The sequence below is a fragment of the Monodon monoceros genome, unplaced genomic scaffold, assembly GCF_005190385.1.
Source record: "Monodon monoceros isolate NGI ecotype Baffin Bay Population unplaced genomic scaffold, NGI_Narwhal_1 Super_Scaffold_19, whole genome shotgun sequence".
NCBI classification, from domain to species: Eukaryota; Metazoa; Chordata; class Mammalia; order Artiodactyla; family Monodontidae; genus Monodon; species Monodon monoceros.
In genome coordinates this window covers 9,785,995-9,809,076 of record NW_021703775.1, presented here as the reverse complement: position 1 = coordinate 9,809,076, position 23,082 = coordinate 9,785,995, and the positions used below count along the sequence as shown (strand labels likewise).

Sequence of the window (23,082 nt, the reverse complement as noted above, 5' to 3'; positions counted from 1 at the left end):
GTGATTTTAAGTTGAAGCCAGTGCTGTTTACCATTCCAGAAGTCCTAGGGCCTTTAAGAGCTATGCGTCATCTATTCTGGCTATTCTCTATAAATGGAGCAGCAAAACCAGATGGCAGCAAATCTGTTTACAACATGCTTTACTGAATATGTTAAGTCCACTGTTAAGGCACACTGCTCAGAAGATTCCTTCCAAAATAGCACTGCTCGTTGACAATGGACCTGGTCATCCAAGAGCTCCAATGGTGATGTACAATGAGATTATTTTCATGCCTGCTAACACAACATCCATTCTGCAGCCCATGGATCAAGGGGTAATTTAGACTTTCAAGTCTTATTATTTAAGAAATACTTTTCAGAGACTTTCCTGGTGGTCCAGTGGTAAAGAATCTGCCTTCCAACGCAGGGGACGCAGGTTCGTTCCCTGGTCAGGGAACTAAGATCCCACGTGCTGTGGGGCAACCAAGCCCGCGCGCCTCAACTAGAGAGATGCCCATATGCCACGGCAAAGATCCTGCCTGCCACAACGAAGACCTGATGCAGCCTAAATAAAAAAAAAAAAAGGAAATACATTTCATAAGGCTATAGCTGCCATAGACAGTGATTCCTCTGATGAATCTGGGCAGTCAATTGAAAACCTGCTGGAAAGGATTCACCATTCTAGATGCCATTAAAAACATTTCTGATTCATAGGAAGAGGTCAAAATATCAACATTATCAGGAGTTGGGAAGAAGTTGATGCCAGCCCTCATGGATGACTTTGAGGGGTTTAAGACTTCAGTGGAGGAAGTAACTGCAGATGTGGTGGAAATAGCAAGAGAACTAGAATTAGAAGTGGAGAGAAGGTGTGACTGAATTGCTGCAATTTCATGATAGAAAGTTAATGGACGAGGAGTTGCTTCTCATGGATGAGCAAAGAAAGTGGTTTCCTGAGGTGGAATCCACTCCTAGTGCAGGTGCTGTGAAGATCATTTTGTTTTGTTTTTTATTATTAGTTTTTATTGGAGTATAGTTGCTTTATGTGGAAATTGTCGAAATGACAACAAAGGATATAAAATACTACATAAACTGAGTTGATAAAGCAGCGGCAGAGTTTGAGAGGATTGACTCCAATTTTGAAAGAAGTTCTACCGTGGGTAAAATGCTGTCAAACGGCATTGCATGCTACAGAGAAATCGTTCATGAAAGGAAGAGTCAATCGATGTGGCAAACTTCACTGTTGTCTTATTTTAAGAAACTGCCACGATGACCCCAGCCTTCAGCAGCCACCAGCCTGATCAGTCAGCAGCCACCAACATCGAGGCAAGACCCTCCACCAGTTGTAAAAGATTACGACTCCCTAAAGGCTCAGATGATGGTTCGCATTTTTTAGCAATTAACTGTTTTTTAATTGTGTGCACACTGTTTTTTTTAGACATGATGCTATTGCACAGTTAAGACTTCAGTACAGTGTAAACATAACTTCTGGGCTTCCCTGGTGGCGCAGTGGTTGAGAGTCTGCCTGCCGAAGCAGGGGACACGGGTTCGTGCCCCGGTCCGGGAGGATCCCACACGCTGCGGAGCGGCTGGACCCGTGAGCCATGGCCGCTGAGCCTGCGCGTCCGGAGCCTGTGCTCCGCAACAGGAGAGGCCACAACAGTGAGAGACCCGCGTACCGCAAAAAAAAAAACAAAAAACATCTATATGTACTGGGAAACCAAAAAATTTGTGTGACTCGCTTTATTGTGATGTTCGCTTTATTGCAGTGGTCTGGATACAAACCCACAATATCTCTAAGTGTGCCTGTGCTATGAGATCTGGGACCGCTTTACCTTTTTCTGCTAATTTACTAGCCAAACACTATCACTGCTGGCATTTTTTTTTTTTTTTTAATAGCAGTTGTTCACTGAAGGAATAGTGAAAGAACTGCAGAAGAATTTCATTCCCCTGGATGAAAGCTTATTGTAATGTGAAGTCTGAGCCTATAGGCCTAAAAGTTTTTAACTAAGGAGTGAACATTTTTTCTTACTGTACTAACCAAATATATTTCTTTCCTGAATTTTAAAGGAGGATTTAGTTGAAACTTGGACAATTGCCAAGTGCTATCACAGACTTGCTACTTTAATTCTAAAAATTTAAAGCTATTTCAATTTGGAAAACCTAATCTGTTTAACAGTCAAGAGTCTTTCATAAAGTCAATATTGACCTTTCTTAGTGTATTTGCCACTTTGATTGTATAAATAGAAGCTAATGTTCTAGTACTAAAAAGTGTTAGCACCTGTTCAGTGAAGCAGTATCTGATAAAATTTAATCTAGTGTAATAGTTGGCTCTATATTGTATTAGTATCACTTGGTAGAAGTATGCTCTGTATTTCTGCCCTATCTAGTTTGTCTCTCCATAGATAGATTTCTTTTTTTAATTAAAGGGAGTGATAGTAAGTATTGCCAGGTTGCTTTCTGGTGTGAACCTCTGAGTCAGTTCAGTCAACTAAACGCTGACTAAATAAGGCAAGTTAGACTGAAAGACACCAAAATCTCCGCCCTCCACAAGCGTTTCAGCCTTTTATTCTCCATGGCCTTGGCATCGGCTTCTCCTCAAACAGGGTGTGCACACTGCCACCCGTAACTTCCCGTGGTCTGGTCATCCTCCCACGGTGAACCTGCTGCTCTCTGGACTCTTTTCTCTTGACGGATTGTATGGATTAGATGTATAAGGTTGAAACGCTCACATGTAACGGTAGAATTTTTTTAAGTGATTTTTTTTTCCCCATTTTTTAAACATAGTACATTTTACCACGGAATACTATTTTGAAATTATAATGAAAGCCAGTGTAAAAGGGAATCCTGGACACTATAACCATATAAAATCATGTGTGTGTGTAATGCCCATCTCTGCTTTTCTGTATGTTTCAGAAAATGTGGTAGCAGAACAGCACACCCATGTGGCTTTGAATTCTTGTGAAAGAAACAAGATGGAACCCTTGAAAGAGAGGAAGTTCAGGTATTGTGTGGGTGCATGGGGTCCTGTCTCTCTCCCTTTTCATTCTAGCTTGCTTCTTAAGCTGTAATAGAATACCTCATTCCAGCCCTCCTTTAAGGGCTGCCAGAGTTTTTGTCAACTCAGAGCTTTAAGTCAGAAGGTACTGTCTGTACATATAAATACAATGACACTTGGTACATCAGGGCAGTGAGAGAAGCAGCTGGAGTATCAGAGAATCCCTGGGGAAACTGTTCCTGTGACTGACTTCCACTGATTTGGGGAGCAGAACTGCAGATGCTCTTGCCAGCCAAAGACTGTGACATATAAAGACTATTGCAGAACTGAGCAAACACCTAATTGCTTCTGTATACCCATTATAATTGAGAAAATCAATAACTTTCTTGTTTTTTTCTTCTTTTTGGCTGTGCTGGGTCTTCATTGCTGCACACAGGCTTTCTCTAGTTGTGACGAGCAGGGGCTACTCTTCGTTGTGGTGCGTGGGCTTCTCATTGCGGTGGCTTCTCTTGTTGCAGAGCACAGGCTATAGGTGCGTCAGTAGTTGGAGCACGTGGGCTCAGCAGTTGTGGTGCGCGGGCTCTAGGGCGAGGGGGCTTCAGTAGTTGTGGTGCTCGGGCTTAGTTGCTCCGCGGCATGTGAGATCTTCCCAGACCAGGGATCAAACGCGTGTCCCCTGAATTGGCAGGCGGATTCTTAACCACTGCACCACCAGGGAAGTCCTAATAACTTTCTTTTAAGAGGAAGAAGATAGAATGTTTAAGCCTCTTAGGTTCTGATGCAAAACGCAGACTTCCCATACATACACTAATGCTTTGCAGAAGTAAAATTCTGCCATATTTGAATAGTCTGGTGAATGTCATAGACGCTAAAAGTAGCTACAATCTTTTGAGTATTTATTATATTCCTGCACAGCACTTAATGCTTTTCATGTACTGCACCTTTAACTAACCCTTATAATAACTTTAATTGTAGGAACTTTTCTTTTCCAGCATTATAGATGAGGAAACCAGATCCAGAGGGCTAAATAAAGGACCCAAAGCCATATGGCTTCTACTTTGCAGCCCTGGGGTTTGAACCCCTATTTCTGATTTCAGAATCCTTGCTCTCACCACTATGCTGTACTGCTGCTTATTATCAAAAACCTCTTCTTGAACTAAGACCCCAGTAAATAAATGATTGGATTAAAGGACATGAGCAGAACTTACAAAAGAAAAATTAATGAATAAACATGTAGAAAAGGGTTAACTCACTAGAAATAAAATTAATGCAAATTAAATAGATTTTGCCTTTTAATTTAAAATTTTACTCAGTGGGCATAGTCTGTTACTGCCCACCAGGAATCTTCCTTTGTGCAGCTAAACTTTTGACTCATAAGACTACCATAAACCACACTTGGCATAAGATTAATTTAGATGTATATAGGACAAAAATCACTGTTGCCAGCAGGGTAATACTGTCCAAGAAACTATTGTCTTTGACTGCATGTGACAGTTAAGCTGCAAGGAAACAAGACTCATGTGGGGAGACACCCAGGGACAGAGGCTTCCTTAGCTTCGAAACCTTATTCCCAGGGAGTCAGTGGCTCTTGCAACACTCCATAGATTTAGTTTCCAGAGTCCCCGCCAGGGACAGGCCCATTACGACAATCATTATACCTGAAGCCTGAATCTATGGATTCCCAGCACATGTTCATAATTCTCCCAGTCTAGATACAGCTATTTTTTATCATAAGCATTGATGACAGTGATACCTTACCTTTTCAGTTTTCAGTGGAGAAGGGGAAGAGCTAGAAAGTTAAACAAAATTCACAGTTTTGTGGAGAAGGGAAAGGGATTTTATTCATCGTTTATGCACCCACAGTAATTTGGGCACTCATGTTGCTAGTAGCAATGTACATGGGTTTGGAAACACATCTGTTTCGTTGTAATATAAAATATTGGAAATATGTTCAATATCTAAGAACAAGGGAATTGTTACACTTCATCACACATCCACTGGATTAAATGGTGTACAGCATTAAAACCCACAGTAGAACTGTGGAGAAACCCAGCAGACACCACCTTTCCCAAATAATCAGGCTAACGTCGCCCGTGATGACACATGGTGATGTCATGGGAGGAGAAGGGCGCATCACCTCTGTGATATTCTCCCCAAACCAATACTCATAGTCTAGCCAGGAGGAAAACAAGAGAAACCCAAATTGAGGGACAGTCTACAAAATAGCTGGCCAGTACTCCTCAAAACCGACAAGGTCTTAGGAAACTAGGAAAGACTAAGAAAGTGTCACAGAGGAGAAGAGAGTAAGGAAGGAGGCTGACAACTAATGCAGCATGGTGTCCCCGATTGGATCCTGGAGCAAACACGGGGCCTTGTGGAAAACCTGGCGAAATCCAAACAAGGTCTGGAGGTTAGTCAATAGTAATATGACAAAGGTTGGTTTACTGGTTTTGACAAGAGAGCCACTTTAATGTGACCTGGTAACACTAGAGGAAATTGGTGAGGAACATATGGGAATTCTCTTTTATCTCTGTGACATTTCTTTAAATCTAAATTCCAAAATTAGTTTATTATTTTAAAAATTCATGGTAGGAAAAATGCCTGTGTCAAGAAGTAAAAAATGCAACATGAAGTTGCATGAATTCATTTGTATAAAAATATATACTCGTGCATCTGTTTGTAGATATGTGGATCTAAAGGTGCAGAGAGAATATGTGTGTGGAGACGTATGTACAGTCCAAACTTGTTATTTGCATTGGTTCTTTTCTATAAAATCACTGCAAACACTGAATTAGCAAATACTGACCCATTGCTTCTAGGGGAAATACACAGTTAGGATCCTACAGGCCTGTGGTCACAGCACTTTGTTTAAAGACACTTATTTAGGGCTTCCCTGGTGGCTCAGTGGTTAAGAATCTGCCTGCCAATGCAGGGGACACGGGTTCGAGCCCTGGTCTGGGAAGATCCCACATGCCACGGAGCAACTAAGCCTGTGCGCCACAACTACTGAGCCTGCAATCTAGAGCCCGTGAGCCACAACTACTGAGCCCACGAGCCACAACTACTGAGCCCGCGGGCCACAACTACTGAAGTCCACGCGCCTAGAGCCCGTGCTCCGCAACAAGAGAAGCCACTGCAGTGAGAAGCCCGTGCACCGAAACGAAGAGTAGCCCCCGCTCACCACAACTAGAGAAAGCCCATGTGCAGCAACGAGACCCAACACAGCCAAAAAGAAATAAGTAAAATAAATTTATATTAAAAAAAGACACTTATTTAATATATTACTATTGATTCATTAACATTGAACTTGTGGCCAACAGCACTGTAACCCATGCCTGAACGAAACTTATCCAACACATAATTTCTCCACAAGACACGTCACAGCCTTCTTGCACTTAGGAACGCTAGACAGCACTTGAGCACTGCACTTGGGGAACAGTTAAACAGCTAAATCACCAACTAAAAGCACAAAAATGCAAGAAAAAGAAACACCCCACATCGCTAACTATACTGTGAAAGGACACTGTTTACAGTATGAGCCGAAATGAGAAGGCAGAGCGTCACCTTGCTCGACCTCACCTGGGAACATAAATGTTGAGTGACTCAAATTTTTCATTGTTCTGCACGTCTTGAGATGACAGCAAAAGCACCATGAGTGTTGTTTGGGGTAACAAATATTTTCATGTAGGTGAATTCACAGGTATGGAATCCTTGAGGAATGAGGATCGATTGTGTGTGCATGTGTGTGTGTGTGTAGAAATATACTGGTGTTAGGCTGTTGGACTATGGCTGACATTTTCTGTTTGTTTCAGTGTTATAAAAGAAGCCATTTTTGGAATAAAATATTCAGTCCCTATTACAGTAGTGATGCCTAGAAGACAACTTAAGAAAATAAATCCTTTCCTACCAACATCTCCTACTAAAGAATATCCAATGTGTCACCTCACCTATTTAATATATTACCACGTTGTTTATTTTATTTCTATTCATATTGTATGAGCTGTGTATCTGCATATATTTGTTTGTATGAAGAAAATGCTTTAATAAACTCTTTGTAAAGCAGTTTTGAAATCTCATTCCTAGAATGAAAAGGAAACTGTTTTGTGGGATTTTTATGTGTTCAAACCCAATAAAGCTTGTAATCATATGTGTTTATCTTGTCCCTTTAACACATCCAGTCCGATTGAAGAGAAAAGCCCAGAACCAGCGTTCCCCACAGATGTCTCTTCAGCATCCTTGCTCCGTCTGAGCCAACCTGCTGCAGCTATGCTGACCAGCGAGGCGGAGTGGGGCCTCAAGGCCTGTAAACTCACAGACCCTGACTTTGCCCCTGCAGAGGATCCAGCAGACGCCAATGCCAGGTTCCAGGCAGAACCCATGCAGACAGGCTTGCTTGGAAATATCGACGCTCCAGGTGTGAACAGATGCTCATTCTTAATTGTTCCCTGAATAAGGACAATAACCTGTTAAAAGCTGTTCCATGAAAGAAGCTCAAAGAGCAGGGCCTTGAATGCCATTGAGAAGAACGCAAGTTCAGACAAACTTGCATGCTGTTTCACCGTGCATACAACAGTAACACACTTGAAGGACTAATTAATTTGTTTTAATTTTAAAAGGTATCAAAATAACTACTGTTGGAAAAGAGAACTGGAATTGGAGGGCCCATTATGCCAGGCGTTTAATTTAATACTGTTATCCCCATTTTACAGAAAAGTAAACAGGCTCAGGGTTAGAGGACCCCACCCCTACCCCAAGGTTACACAGAAACAATCTTAACAGTGGACAAGAGCACAGACTCTGGAGATAGACTAGATTCTAATCCTAGCTCCCCCTCTTAGGCTGTCTTGTGATCTTGGCAAAGATTATTTCAATTCTCCGTGGCCCTGTTTTCTATAAAGTGGAGGGGTTGGCAGTACCTACTTTAGGGTCTTACTGTTGGGACCAAGTGAGTTAGTAAACATCAAGGGCTCAGAAAAGTGTCCCGCATCTGCTTAGAACTAGTAAATATCAGTCATGTTGGGTTAGTCTTTGATAACTGCCACTAATAGAATTTTTTTTTTTTTTTTTTTGCGGTACGCGGGCCTCTCACCGTTGTGGCCTCTCCCGCTGCGGAGCACAGGCTCCGGTCGCACAGGCTCAGCGGCCATGGCTCACGGGCCCAGCCGCTCCCCGGCATGTGGGATCCTCCCGGACCGGGGCACGAACCCGTGTCCCCTGCATCGGCAGGTGGACTCCCAACCACTGCACCACCAGGGAAGCCCTAGAATTTTTTATAACATTCTAAATTGGGCAGAAACTTTTTTCTTCCCTTTAGAAACGGTTTCTCTTTGTGTCTTTGTGGACCCAAAGTATATCTCATACAGACAAATTGCACGTAGGTAGTATGCGTTAAAAGGCAGCGTGTTTTATAAATAGAAGTGGAAAGCAATTTAAAAAATACATATATGATCATGTTAGAAGTAACTAATCTCCAAGTTTGCCTTTAAGACATGTACCCATAATTGTGTTAAAGGCAAAATCTAGAATAGATGCCCTTGGTGTTAATTTCCTTTGTCCCAACTGAATATTGATTTAAATTTGTAGATCTAAAATGACAGATAATGAACTGTGCAGAAGTACCCATTTTGACTTTTGAAAATGGTTCTTTATTATTTGAATCAATGCTCTTTAAAGATAAGGCTTTTGAAAGCTTATTTAATGAATGTCTCCACTTGCTTTGTCTATGATTTATTTGGTAAAAGTCTTGGATACTGAATTCCTTTTCTTTTTGGTTCCTGTTCCTTTAAGACTTCACTGTTGAGAATCCCTGGGATGATGAGTTGATTGTCAAACTTTTATCCGGGCTTTCTAAACCAGTGAGTTCCTATCCAAATACTTACGAATGGCAATGTAAACTTCCAGCCATCAAACCGAAGACTGAATTTCAACTGGGTAAGAACCATATGGGTAATAAAACTTTAAACTCTTCTTTTCTCTGTGGGAAGTTGATGTTTATTCCTCCTGGCACCACCCTCACACCTAGCCCTCCACCCCCTCTCCCACTTCCAGTAAAAAGTTTTATCTGTAGTATTAAGATGAGAACATTTTGTTAAGCCATGACTGTAGGATTTCGATTGCTGTTGGGACTATAACTTATAAAGGCAATTTGGCAATAGCTATCAAAATTTAAAATGCATATACGTTTAGACCCAGACATCCACTTTTAAGAATTTCCTGCAGATACACTTGGATATATTTAAAGTGAGGTGTGTGTAAAAGCAACAGATTGGAAACAACATAGGCATCTAAGGGGACTGCTTAAATAAATTATGGGACATCTCTACAGTAAACTACAGCTCACTCTGTACAGCTAGGGACTGATCTCCAAAACATGCTGCTACGTGAAAGGGCAGGCTAGTGTTACATGCTGCCCTTTGTTTCTTAAAAAGGGGCAAAGATAATGTATATTCGTATTCGATAGTATTTCCAGAGAACACTTGAAGGGCACTCAAGACTAATAAAAATGTTAATTGTTAGTGGGAGGGGAAACAGCGTAGATGTGGATAACAGTGGGAGCAAGACTTCTCATAATGTACTTCACACACACACACACACACACACACACACACACACAGATTCCCCTATTATTAACATCTTGCATCGGTGTGGTGCATTTGTTAAGCTGATGAGCCAATATTGATACATTATTATTAACAACAGCTCATGGTTTACATTAGAATTCATTCTTTGTGTTGTACGTTCTGTGGGGTTTGACAGATGTGTAATGACATGCATCTGTCATTACAGTATCATACAGAACAGTTTCAGTGCCCTAAACCCCTGCGCTTCATCTATTCATCCCTTCCTCTCTCTACCTGAAACCCTAGCAACCACTAATCTCCTACTGCCGTCCCCACATAGTTGTAATCATTACAGTATATAGACTTTTCAGATTGGCTTCTTTTGCTTAGCAATATGCATTTAAGTTTCCTCCATGTCTTTTCATGACTTGATAGCTCTTTCTTTTTCATCTCTGAGGAGTATTCCATTGTGGGAAGGTACTATAGTTTATTTATCCATTCACCTATTGAAGGATATCTTGGTTGCTTCCAAGTTTTGGCAATGATGAATAAAGCTGCTGTAAACATTCCTGTACAGTTTTTGTGTGGACGTAAGTTTTCAGTTCATTTGGGTAAGTACTAAGGAGTGTGATTGCTGGATCATATAGTTAAGGCTATGTTTACTTTTGTAAGAAACTGCCAAACTGTCTTCCAACGGGGTTTGTACCATTTTGAATTCCCACAGCAATGAATGAGAATTCTGTTGCTCCACATTCTTGTCAACATGTGGTATTGTCAGTGTTTGGGGTTTTAGCCATTCTAGTAGATGTGCAGTGGTATTTCACTATTGTCTTTAATTTGCAATTCTTTAATTATGTATGATGTTGAACATTTTTTCATATGTTTATTTGCCATCTGAATACCTTCTTTCCTGAGATTTATGTTCAAATCGTTTGCCCATTTTTCAATCAGGTTGTTTGTATTCTTATTAAGAGTTCGTTGTATATTTTGGCTATACAGTGGTCCTTTATCAGTTGTTTTACAAAGATTTTCCCCCAGCCTCTGGCTTGTCTTTTCATTCTATTAGCTGTGTTTTTTGCGGAGTAGTTTTCAATTTTAATCAAGTCCAGTTTATCACTTTTTTCCTTTCACGGATCATGCTTTGCGTGTTGTATCCAAGAGGTCATCAGCAAACCCAAGGTCACCTAGATATTCTCCTACGTTATCTGCTAGGAATTTTGTAGATTTGTGTTATATATTCAGATCTATGAACCATTTTGAATTAACTTCTGTCAAAGGTGTAAGATCTGTGTCTAGATTCATTTTGCATGTTGATGTTCAGTTGTTCCATCACCATTTGTTGAAAAGACTATCTTTCCTGCATTGAATAGCCTTTACTCTTTTGTCAGTGATCAGTTGACTATATTTGTTTGGGTCTATTGCTGGGCTCTCTCCTCTGTTTCATTAATGTATTCGCCTATTCACCAATACCACACTGTCCTGATTTTGGTAGCTTTTATAGTAAGTCTTGATGTTGGGTAGTGTCAGTCCTCCAATTTGTTCTCCTTCAATACTGTGTTGGCTGTCTGATTCTTTTGCCTTTCCATATAAACTTTAGAATTAGTTTGTCATTATCCACAAAAATGACTTGGTGGGATTTTGCTTGGTATTGCATTGAATCTATAGATCAAGTTTGGAAGAACTTCACAATGCTGTGTCTTCCTATCTGTGTATATAGAATATCTCTCCATATATTTAGATTTTTAAATTTGTTTCATCAGAGTTTTATAGTTTTCCTCATGTAGACCTTGTACATTTTTTGTTACATTTATACTTAAATATTTCATTGGGGGGGAGTTGCTAATGTAAATTGTATTGTGTTTTTAATTTCAAATTCCACTTATTCATTTTTGGTACATGTGGCATAGAACTAACTGTTCATAGTATTCCTTTATTATCCTTTTAATGTCCATAGGATCTGTAGTGATGCCCCCTCTTTCATTTCTGGTATTAGTAATATGTGTCCTCCCTAATTTTTCTTAGTTGGCCTGGCAGAAGCTTATCAATTTCATTGATGTTTTCAAAGAACCAACTTTTTTTCCCACAGAACCAACTTTTGTTTTCATTGATTTCCTCTACTGATTTTCAGTTTTAAATTTTGTTGATTTCTACTCTGATTCTTATTTTTCCTTTTCTTCTGCTTACTTTGGATTTAATTTGCTCTTCTTTTTCCAGTTTTCTAAGGTGGAAACTAAGATTATTGATTTTAGATCTTCTTTTCTAACATATGCATTCAGTGTTATAAATTTCTAATACTGCATTTTCCACATCTCACAATTTCAATAAATTATGTTTTCAAAGTGTGTTATTTAATCTCCAAGTTTTGGGGGACTTACCAGCTATCCTTCTGTTATTGATTACCAGCTTAATTCCACTGTGATCTGAGTGCATACTTCGTATGATTTCTTTCTTTCTTTTTTTTTTTTAATTTGGTGAAGTTGTGTTTTATGGCCTAGAATGTGGTCTTTCTTGGTTACTGTTCCATGTAAGCTTGAAAAGAATGTATATTCCACTGTTGTTAAATTAAGTATTTCATGAATGTCTATTAGATCCAGTTGATTGGTGGGGGTGCTGTTCGGTTCAACCATGCCCTTAAGGATTTTCTGCCTGTTGGATCTGTCAATTGCTGATAGAGGGATGTAGAAATCTCCAACTGTAATAGTGAATTGATTTATTCTCCTTGCAAGTCTGTCAATTTTTGCCTATTTTGATGCTCTGTTCTTAGGCTCATACACATTAAGGATTGTTATGTCTTGGAGAACTGATCCCTATATCATTATGTAATGCCTTTCTTTATCCTTGATAACTTTCCTTACTCTTAAGTCTGTTCTGTGTAAAATTAATATAGCTACACCAGCTTTCTGTTGATTAATGTTAGCGTGACATATCTTTCTCCATGCCTTTACTTTTATTTTTTCTGTGTCTTTATATTTAGGGTGTGTTTCTTGTAGACAACATATAGTTGGGTCTTGTATTTTTATCTATTGTGATATAGTTGGATTAATATCTACTATATTTGTTACTGTTTTCTATTTATTGCCCTTGTTCTTCATTTCCTTTTTTGTCTTTCACTCTCTTTCTGCCTTCTCTGGTTTTAATTATTTATGTGATTCTATTTTCTCTCTTCTCTTAGCATATCAATTATACTTCTTTCTTTACTTTTTTAAGTGGTTGCCCTAGAGTTTGCAATGTACATTTACAAGTAATCCATGTCCACCTTCCAATAACACTGTACTGCTTCACAAATAGCACAAGTCCCTTATAACAATGTTACCAATTCCTCCCTCCTCCCCCTTATGGCATTACTCTCACTCATTTCACTTACCCACAGGCTGTGCTTACTGAACACATTGTTGCTATTATTATTTTGAACAGCTATCTGTTAGATCAATTAAGAATAAAAAATAAATAAATAAAAGATTTTACTTTATCTTCATTTATTGCTTTTCCTATACTTTTCTGATCTGAGTTTCTGACCTGTATCATCTTCCTTCCCTCTGAAGAACTTCTTTTTTTCTCTTTTATTAATTTTTATTGGAGTATAGTTGCTTTACAATGTTGTGTTAGTTTCTGCTGTACAGCAAAGTGAATCAGCTATACGTATACATATTGGGTTGGCCCAAAAGTTCATTCGGGATTTTCCATACGATGTTACAGAGCGAATGAACTTTTGGGCCAACCCAATATATCCCCTCTCTTTTGGATTTCCTTCCCATTTAGGTCACCACAGAGCACTGAGTAGAATTCCCTGTGCTATATGTTAGGTTCTCATTAGTTATCTATTTTATGCATAGTATCAATAGTGTATATATGTCAATCCCAATCTCCCAATTCATCCCACCCCCCAGAACTTCTTTTAACATTTCTTTCAAGGCAGGTTTACTGGTGACAGATTGCCTTAATTTTTGTTTGTCTAATGAAGTCTTTATTTCTTCTTCACTTTTGAAAAGGAAGAATTCTTGGTTTGTGGGTTTTTGGCTTTTTTTTTTTTTTTTTCTTTCAACACTTACTCCACTCTCTTCTTGCTTGTATGGTTTCTGAAGGGAAGTCAGTGTGATTCTTATGCTTGCTCCTCTATAGGTAAGGTGCTTTATTCCTCTGGTTTCTTTCAATATTTTCTCCTTGTCTGATTTTCTGCAGTTTGAACATGACATGCCTAGATGTAGCTTTTTGGTATTCTTCCTGCTTGGCGTTCTCTGAAATTCCCGGATCTGTGATTTGGTTTCTGTCATTGATTTTGGAAATTTCTCAGCCATCATTACCCCAGCTATGTCTTCTGTTCTCTTTTTCTTCTTCATCCTAGTGTCCCATTACACATTTGTTACCCCTTTTGTAGTTGTCCCATAGTTCTTGAACATTCTATCTTTTTCATTTTATTTTTCTCTTTGCACTTCAGTGTTGGAAGTTTCTGTTGGCATATTTGTCAAGCTCACAGTTTCTTTTTCCAGCCACATACAGCCTATTGATGAGCCCATCAAAGATATTCTTCATTTTGTCACAGTCCTTTTTTATTTCTAGCGTTTCCTTTTGATTCTTTCTCGGGGTTTGTATTTGTCTTCTTACATTACTCTTGTATTCTTGCATTTCGTTTACCTTTTTCATTACAGCTCTTAGCATATTGATCATAATTTTTTTATTCCTGGTCTTATAATTCCAAAATCTTTTCTATATCTGTATCTGGTTCTGATACTTGCTCTGTCTTTTCAAGCTGTGTTTTTTGTCTTTTATTATGCCTTGTAATTTTTGTTAGAAGCCAGTCCTGATATCCTGCTGAAAGGAACTGAGATAAATAGCCCTTTAGTGTAAGGTTTATGCTTATCTGGCTTGGACTTAGGCTGTGTTTACTATTTTCTGTGGCTGTAGGTATCAAAGGCTGAAATTCCCCTTTGTGTCCTTATTTGTCTCCCCTGTTGTCTTTGGGCTCCCCTAGAGACTTGTTGCTAAATAAGGTCTGAGACATCAGTTCTTTCTGTGGTGCCTCCTCTCCCCACCCCCGCTTCAGTACTGGCTTCAGTGGTAGTTTCTGCTTCTGGGCTCTGCTATTCTCTGTATTCACCTGTCTGTCTCCTCAGTTTGGGGGGCAGCAGTTTTCCCTGTGACCTCAGTTCTCTAACAGATCTAAGAGTTGTTGATTTTCAATTTGTTCAGCTTTTTCTTACTGTGAGGGTAGATTGACGACTTCCAAACTCCTTACATGCCAGCTAGAAACCAGAAAGCTACTTTTTTATATTTGAATTCTTTTTTAAAAAAATTAAAAATCTGTTACAACCTTACCTCTGTCATCTTTCTACCAAAACAAATAGCCCCAGTGTAACTGAAAAATATCAAGACAAATCCAGCTGAGGGGCATTCTACAACTTACCAGAACAGTGCTTCTTGGAGCTGTCATGGTCATCAGAACAAAAAGTTAGAAACTGTCACAGCCTAGCAGAGTCTGAGGAGACTTGATGAATGTGTCCTAGAACATTAGGGGAAAACTAGTGAAATCTGAATAAAGTGTGGAGTTTAGTTAACAGTAACATACCAGTTTTGGTTCTTGTTTGTTACCAGTGTAACTTGGTTATGTAAAAGTTAGCAGTAGGGGAAACAGGATGCAGAACATACAGAAACTACTATCTTCTCAACTTTTCTATAAATCAAAAACTGTTCTAAAATAGAAAGTTTACTGCAATAAAAATTTTTTAATTATCTGTTAGAAATATCGGTACAATTATGCTCTGCCCTTTTTCTTCTGATGTAAAACGCTTGCATTTTTCAAAGGCATGTTCGAGCTTTGTTTAGCACTTTGTAGAGGATGTCCACTTGTTCTTTCTGTCATCACAACAGTCTTGCCAAGTAGGCAGCACACGTACTCCCCCTTTAAATATGACAGCACTGGTAAAGAGAGGATGGCTGCCCGAGGCCCTGCTGCTCAGTGACAGGCCTGGGTCCCGGCAGTGCTGCCCTGGCTCCTCCATCACCTCGTTATAAAGGGGGTATTTTGTGGCAGGTATTTGTTTAACTTTCATGTAAGACTGGAAAAACATTTCCTAAGGGAGCTATATCCATTTTTATTTATTAAAGCAATTCAAGCACCAAGAAAAATTTACAAATACTTCATTTTGATAGCCTTTAATGTTTTGAGCCTTTTTTTCATTTTGACTTAACTATCTCCTCAGGTTCTTTGCTGGTCTATGTTGATCACCTTCTTGGAGAAGGGGCTTTTGCCCACGTCTATGAAGTTACCCACGGAGATGTGAACGATAGCAAAAATAAGCAGAAATTTGTTTTGAAGGTAAATGATCTGTACAATATAGAAAATGAATTTTAGGGCTAGAGTTTGCCAGCCTCCTTTTTTTTTTTTTTAAAGATAGTGGTGGTTTCACTTAGGTCTATTGTCAGCACTTAAGAAGCAAAACTATCCCACAAGGATCCAGAATTGCCTCGCCACTAAAATGACCTTGCAGCAGTTCCCACGCTGCAGCAACAAGTCATAGCTTGTCATCACTTTCTACCCCACATCCTACATTTGGATGAAGTGGCTTTCTTGCTATCATTTTCCAGAATGTGAGCTGGATATGAATGTCACATACCTGATTTGCAGGTCCAGAAGCCCGCCAACCCCTGGGAATTCTACATCGGGACCCAGCTGATGGAGAGACTAAAGCCAAGCATGCAACACATGTTTATCAAATTCTATTCTGCCCACCTGTTCCAGAATGGCAGTGTGTTAGTAGGAGATCTCTACAGCTATGGGACATTACTAGTAAGTGTATGGCTTTTATGACAAACAGGAACTGAAGTACATTTTTGGCTTATGCCTTGCACATACCTTTTGCACTTGGCGCTTTTATTGGAGAGATGGGTGGGGGCAAAGCTCTTGACTTGAAATTTCATTAATCCTGTGCAGCCAACTCAGGATTCCACTTTCCATTGTTTCTAGAATGCCATTAACCTCTATAAAAATACCCCTGAAAAAGTGATGCCTCAAGCTCTAGTCCTCGCTTTTGCTATCAGAGTGCTGTGCATGATTGAACAAGTCCATGACTGCGAAATCATCCACGGAGACATCAAGCCAGACAATTTCATACTCGGAAACAGGCAGGTTGCCCTTTTAACAGGTCCTTCTCTTACCGTTTCCCCAGCAGCCTTTTATTATCTGTGCTCACGCAGCCTGACGCTTGTTTGTGTTTAATATAGATTTTTGGAACAGGACAGTGAAGAAGATGATTTATCTGCTGGCTTGGCACTGATCGACCTGGGTCAGAGTATAGACATGAAACTTTTTCCAAAAGGAACCGTATTTACGGCAAAGTGTGAAACATCTGGTTTCCAGTGTACTGAGATGCTCAGTAACAAGCCCTGGAACTACCAGGTAGAGAACTAGAGTGAGAGATTTGAAAACATTTCCCTGTATGACACTCACTATAATTTCAAAATGAATTTGGGAATCTAGATAGTTCGAGCTGATCTAGTCTTCTTCTAGCCCTGGATTCAGACGATGCTCCAGGGTTGTTTCCAGTTGTGGACACGTCACACCTCGGGAGGTTTGGAGCACAGTTCGAAGACCACAGCCAGTCCCGGGGGGAGGAGCTGGGAGGACTTGCAAGCGGCTTAGTGTTGTGTTTGCCTCTGCGTGACAAAACAAAGGACGCGGTAGCTCAGGAACAGCAGAGCTTCCCAAGACGCTTCCTAGGGAGGTGGCGGGTGATCTGCTGTCCATGGAAGCCTCCAGCAAAGCCTAGATGGGCATTCATAGGACGTGTCAGTGTGGGGTTAACGCACACTTCCAGAATTCTTTAAAAGTGAAATCCTGTGACTATTTATTTCCTGTGATTTATCATATTTGCTGCATAACTTAGACATGGGAATATACTCAAGTGTAAAATACTGTATTAGTCATCTATACCCATATTTTCTTTATAGATTGATTACTTTGGAGTTGCTGCAACAGTGTACTGCATGCTTTTTGGCACTTACATGAAAGTGAAAAATGAAGGGGGAGTCTGGAAGCCTGAAGGTCTTTTTAGAAGGTGTGTATTAGCATTGGTGCTACAGTGAAAAGAATAAATACAGTAGAATGTTGGATTCCATCTGGTGGAAAATGGATCTTTGCCACAGAAGACGCATGCCTTGAGAAGTAGGGTGAAATAGCATAACCCTGGGCCCTGGGTGCAGTGAGCAAGTTATTTAAGTGCTTCTGTCTCCATTTGTAACTTTTGTGTAACAAGTTGTGTGGAGACATTTCATTGGATCTTCAGTTTCTCCTATGTATAATAGATGCAACATATCCTTTTTTTTTTGAATTTTTAAAATTTTATTATTATTTTTTAATAGGTCTTCACTGGAGTATAATTGCTTCACAATACCGTGTTAGCTTCTGTTGTACAACAAAGCGAATCAGCCATATGCATACATATGTCCCCATATCCCCTCCCTCTTGAGCCTCCCTCCTACCCTCCCTATCCCACCCCTCTAGGTCATCGCAAAGCACCGAGCCGATCTCCCTGTGCTATGCGGCTGCTTCCCACTAGCTATTTTACATTTAGTAGTGTATATATGTTGATGCTACTCTCACTTCGCCCCAGCTTCCCCCTCCCACCCCATGTCCTCAAGTCCATTCTCTATGTCTATATCTTTATTCCTGCCCTGCAACTATGTTCATCAGTACCTTTTTTTTTTTTTTTTTTAGATTCCATATATATGTGTTAGCATCTGGTATTTGTTTTTCTCTTTCTGATTTGCTTCACTCTGTACGACAGACTCTAGGTCCATCCACCTCACTACAAATAACTCAATTTCGTTTCTTTTTATGGCCGAGTAATATTCCACTGTATATATGTGCCACATCTTCTTTATCCATTCATCTGTCGATGGACACTTAGGTTGGTTCCATGTCCTGGCTATTGTAAATAGTGCTGCAATGAACACTGTGGTACATGACTCTTTTTGCATTATGGTTTTCTCAGGGTATATGCCCAGTAGTGGGATTGCTGGGTCATATGGTAGTTCTATTTTTAGTTTTTTAAGGAACCTCCATACTGTTTTCCATAGTGGTTGTATCAATTTACATTCCCACCAGCATATCCATTCTTGATGCATTAGGTTGGGTTGAGGTTAGAGTTAAGTCAGATGCAAGAGTGGGATTGCCCTGCACGCTGAAGGCTACTTTTTAAAAAAAAAAAAAAAATTATTTATTTTTTATTTATTTATTTATTGGCTGCATCGGGTCTTTGTTGCTGCGCACGGGCTTTCTCTAGTTTCGGCAAGCGGGGCTATTCCTGTGATTTGTGGTGCACGGGCTTCTTATTGAGGTGGCTTCTCTTTTTGCGGAGCATGGACTCTAGGCCCACGGGCTTCAGTAGTTGTGGCATGCGGGCTCAGTAGCTGTGGCTCACAGGCTCTAGAGCGCAGGCTCAGTAGTTGTGGCACATGGGCTGAGTTGCTCCTCGGCATGTGGGATCTTCCCGGACCAGGGCTTGAACCCGTGTCCTCTGCATTGGCAGGTGGATTCTTAACCACTGATCCACCAGGGAAGCCCTGAAGGCTACATTTTATCCTTCATTTATGCTTTGTCTCTCCAGGCTTCCTCATCTGGATATGTGGAATGAATTTTTTCACGTAATGTTGAATATACCAGATTGTCATCATCTTCCATCTTTGGATTTGTTAAGGCAGAAGCTGAAGAAAGTATTTCAAGAACACTATACAAACAAGATTAAGACCCTTCGTAATAGGCTAATTGTACTGCTCTTAGAATATAAGCGTTCTCGAAAATAAAATATGGACACTCCCTAAAAATCGCTTTGTAAATGCTGGCCTGCTCACTTTGAACCTTGATGTTTCCACATTTATTGTTTATATAAATGTTTCTTAAAAATAAAGCCCACAAAGTATATCCCTGGGACATAGTTGTTACAAATATTTCAACAAAATACACAACACGGTAACATCCCTGCGTAGCAGGCTGACTGGGCAGCTCTTGGGATGCAAGCATTCATGAGAGTAATCGGCAAGTGAACATTCTCTAAAAGCACTTTTTAAGCACTGACCTGTTCACTTTAAGCCAAAAAAGAGCCAAGTCAGGTTTGTTTGGTTTTTTCTAAATTTGGGGGTTTATATTTGTGTAAAATAAAAATTCCCCAAATATATCTAGCAGACTTAATGTTTTTATGAATTGAATGTGCCTGTCCTTTATTGTACTTGTTCTTCATTGCTATCCATGGGAAATATTGCAGGTATAAATCTTAAGCTTTGTTTTTTAAAAGCATGATTCAAAAGAATATCTCAGGTCTTGAAAATAATCATGTAAGCTCCATGCATCATTAATTAGCTCTGAAATTATAGCAGCCAACTTAGCGTTTATTGACTTAAAGCTGGAAGGGTCCTATAACCTGAATTGACCTTCCCTCCTCTATCCCTCCCTCTTCCCTTAGCACGTGATGAAGACAAATGTGAGGGGACACCCAGTTCAAGAAGACACAGTGACTGGCTTCCGCTTCCACCCTCACTCCCAGCCACCAGGTTCCCCATTCCAGAGACAACCTCAGCCCACGTTTTCTGACCTTTCCAAAAATTATTCCATGAATATATATATATATATAATGTTTTTTGACAAAGCTAGCATAATTCTGCTTTTTTTCACCTAATGTATGGTGGAGAATGTAAGTACATATAGAATGGTCTCATTCTTGTGATGGCTGTGTAATATTTGGTTGTATGATATATAGCCATAACTTGTAGTGTAAAATCCTAGAAGCGAAATTGCTGGGTCAAAGGTAAGGGCATTTAAAATTTTGTCTCAGTATTGCAGATAATCCCCCTGTAGGGCTGTGCCAGCAGGGATCAGAGTCTGTTCCCCACACCTCCACCAACAGGACACATCAGGCTCTTTGACCCTCGCCACTCTGACAGTTGACAAAATGGTATTTCCTTGTGGTCTTCATTTGCATTCTCTTCTGAATTAGGCCAAATATATTCATATATTCAAGAGCTATGTGTTTTTTTCTTTTTCTGTGAACTCTATCCTTTGTCAGTTTCTCACTTGGGATTGCTCTTTTTCAGTTTAAGTTGTAGGACCCCTTTGTATTTCTCCCAATTGGTCATCTGTCTCTTGACTTAAGATTTCTGTTGACATGAAGATTTTTAATTTTGTTTCGTACTCTGATTTATAAAGTTTTTTAAAGGCTTTTTTGGCTTTTGCATCTTAAAATGCCATCTTCGATTGAGAGAATAAGAAGAGAGTCTTCTAATGTTTTTAATATTAGTACTGACTTTTGGTGGTTTTAAATCAGATGTCACTTTTTCTTGTTTTTTCTAGCTGGTACTTTGACTATATGAAGACTATTGATTTCTATAAAAAGCTTTTCAGTTGATTCTTTTGAAGTTTCCAAGTAAATAACCATCACTATGAAAATGCCGCTTATTTTATATCTTTGCCAGTTTTTCGCTGGTGATTTTTCTCTTCCCTTCGCCATTGCCCATGACCATGAGAAGAGGGCTAAACAGGGATGGTGCTGGACATCTCTGTCTCCTGCTTTAGAAGGAGCTCCTCCCATGTTTATCCAGTAAGCTCATGAGGCTGGCCTGAGGTAGCCTTTTTTAATCACGTTGAAGAAGTATCCATCCATTTCTTTTTACAAGTGTGAATCATAACATTATTTCACAGTTTTCTTGCCCCTCTTTTCATCTGTATTGGACCAGCTATATGCCATTCCCCTATATGAATGTACCATATTTTAGTTAAACAATTCTCTATTTAGAGACAATTAGTTTCAGTTTTATTGCTACAAAAAAGTGACTGCAGGTACAAATGTGTCTGCAGGATAAATTAATAGAATGGGATTCCAAATGTTTTATTTTGAAAATGAAGAATGTCACCTATGCAATTGATTGCACATACACTGAAATTGGAAGGAAGTTGATCCAGGGACAAGACCTCATCAGACAAACCAACATTAAATTTACTCTTAAAGTGTCAAAAGTGAGCATTGATAAAGCCAGATTTGTGGGATTTTAAAATTTTTCCTCTTGAAAATGTCTGTTTTCAAAGGAAACAAGACTAAAGTAGACAAGGGTGCTATTTTACTAAACTAATAACGAAATGTGTCCATCCATGAAAGGCAGCTGTGGTGCCTTCAGTCTTGGGCAGAGAGGACACTTGGCCTCGGCTTCCAGCCCCTGTCAACATATCCTGCATCCCTGCCAGCCCGTTTGCTGTTACTGGATCTTCAGCTCCTATCGCACCCAAGATACCTTCTATGCCGTTCACACCAACAACTTCAACCTGACCAGCGTCATCTCAGCACTGCTGCTGCCCATCTGGTGTCCAGTCTATGCCAAGGGCTCTGCTTACATAAACTTCACAGTCAGATTTCCTAAGCAACAGCCTTGTCCCCAGGGAGGAAGCCTCCATCCAAATGAAAGAAGTTGCTTTAAGCACTTCAGTAAAGTAGGTGGGTTTTTTTGGTCCATTTCCTGGTACAAACTACAGTGATCATCTTCATTTCATTATAAATTATACACACAAACACACAGTTCATCTGCACAAGGAAATAAGCTCTGCATCTACAGGGCCACCGAGACGGATGCCACAGACATCAGAGTTGGAAGGCAAAGAAACGTCCAGCTCACCCACTAAGGAGACTGGAGTTTCCCCAGGAACAGAGCTGCGCAAGGGCCCAGCTCATCCTAAGTGCCCAAACACCAGCTAGATTCAGCCTAGGTTCTGATTTAATACCTACTCGGGCCAAGACCTTTCCCATTCATTCTCGGCAGCCCCACTCCACGTGCTAAGTCCCAGCTAAGAACAAGGCTGGTTACTCCGGAGAGTCAGAGACTCCTGTTACCAGTGCCTTCTCACCCTGGATTATATCTGTGTCTAAGGCAACGGTTCTAAAATGTATTTTTTCATAAGACACACCTGAGACACCAGAAGTGTGGTCCGGGCCTATCAGAAATAATGCTCCGAGATGTGTGGGCATCAGCACGATATGCAGACACACCTGCAAAGCTGCTTCCCTGCCACTGGTCCCAGGAGTCAGTGTCCCTGGTCCTCCTTTTACCTCATCCCTCCACTGAGTCCATCTGTCCCGTTGGTTCCATTCCGAATGGTTCAGATGAACCCATTTCTGGATTGGTCAGGCTGCAGGCAGGCTAAGCCCCGGTAACAGAACCCACACAGGGCAGCTCAGAGAAGACACAAGTGATTTTGATCTCACGTTACAGTCTGGGATGGGCGATCCTTTACTGGCCCCGACCCTGCCGTCCTCAACAGAAGGCTTCCAGGATGTTTTGATTGCTGTCATATCCCAGCAGAGGTGGACATCGTTCCCACGGGCAAGACCTGCGAGGTGTGGACCCCAGTTGGGCTCACAGCCCACGGGGCAGACACAATCATGTTGCCCCATCCCCCTACCAGGGAGACTGAGGAATCAAGTGTCCAGCTGGGAGCCCATGGGCCAAAATGTCGGGGTGACTAGTCCCCTAAAAGGCAGAAGAAAGGCCTGGAGAAAAGTGGCAATGCTGCCAC

At 40.4% G+C, this 23,082-nt stretch overlaps 1 protein-coding gene across 1 annotated transcript in view; it reads left to right on the top strand.

Annotated features, from left to right (window-relative positions):
• The window catches only part of BUB1 (BUB1 mitotic checkpoint serine/threonine kinase), a 41,639-nt gene extending 22,287 nt beyond the window's left edge, over positions 1-19,352 (top strand). The window contains exons 17-25 of the mRNA XM_029231408.1: positions 2,892-2,979; positions 7,152-7,387; positions 8,761-8,904; positions 15,731-15,846; positions 16,156-16,317; positions 16,495-16,652; positions 16,752-16,926; positions 17,478-17,584; positions 19,136-19,352. Coding sequence (XP_029087241.1) covers positions 2,892-2,979; positions 7,152-7,387; positions 8,761-8,904; positions 15,731-15,846; positions 16,156-16,317; positions 16,495-16,652; positions 16,752-16,926; positions 17,478-17,584; positions 19,136-19,331 — 1,382 coding nt within the window. The 3' untranslated portion in view covers positions 19,332-19,352. The remainder of the gene's footprint in view (positions 1-2,891; positions 2,980-7,151; positions 7,388-8,760; positions 8,905-15,730; positions 15,847-16,155; positions 16,318-16,494; positions 16,653-16,751; positions 16,927-17,477; positions 17,585-19,135) is intronic.
• Positions 19,353-23,082: the final 3,730 nt, after the last annotated feature.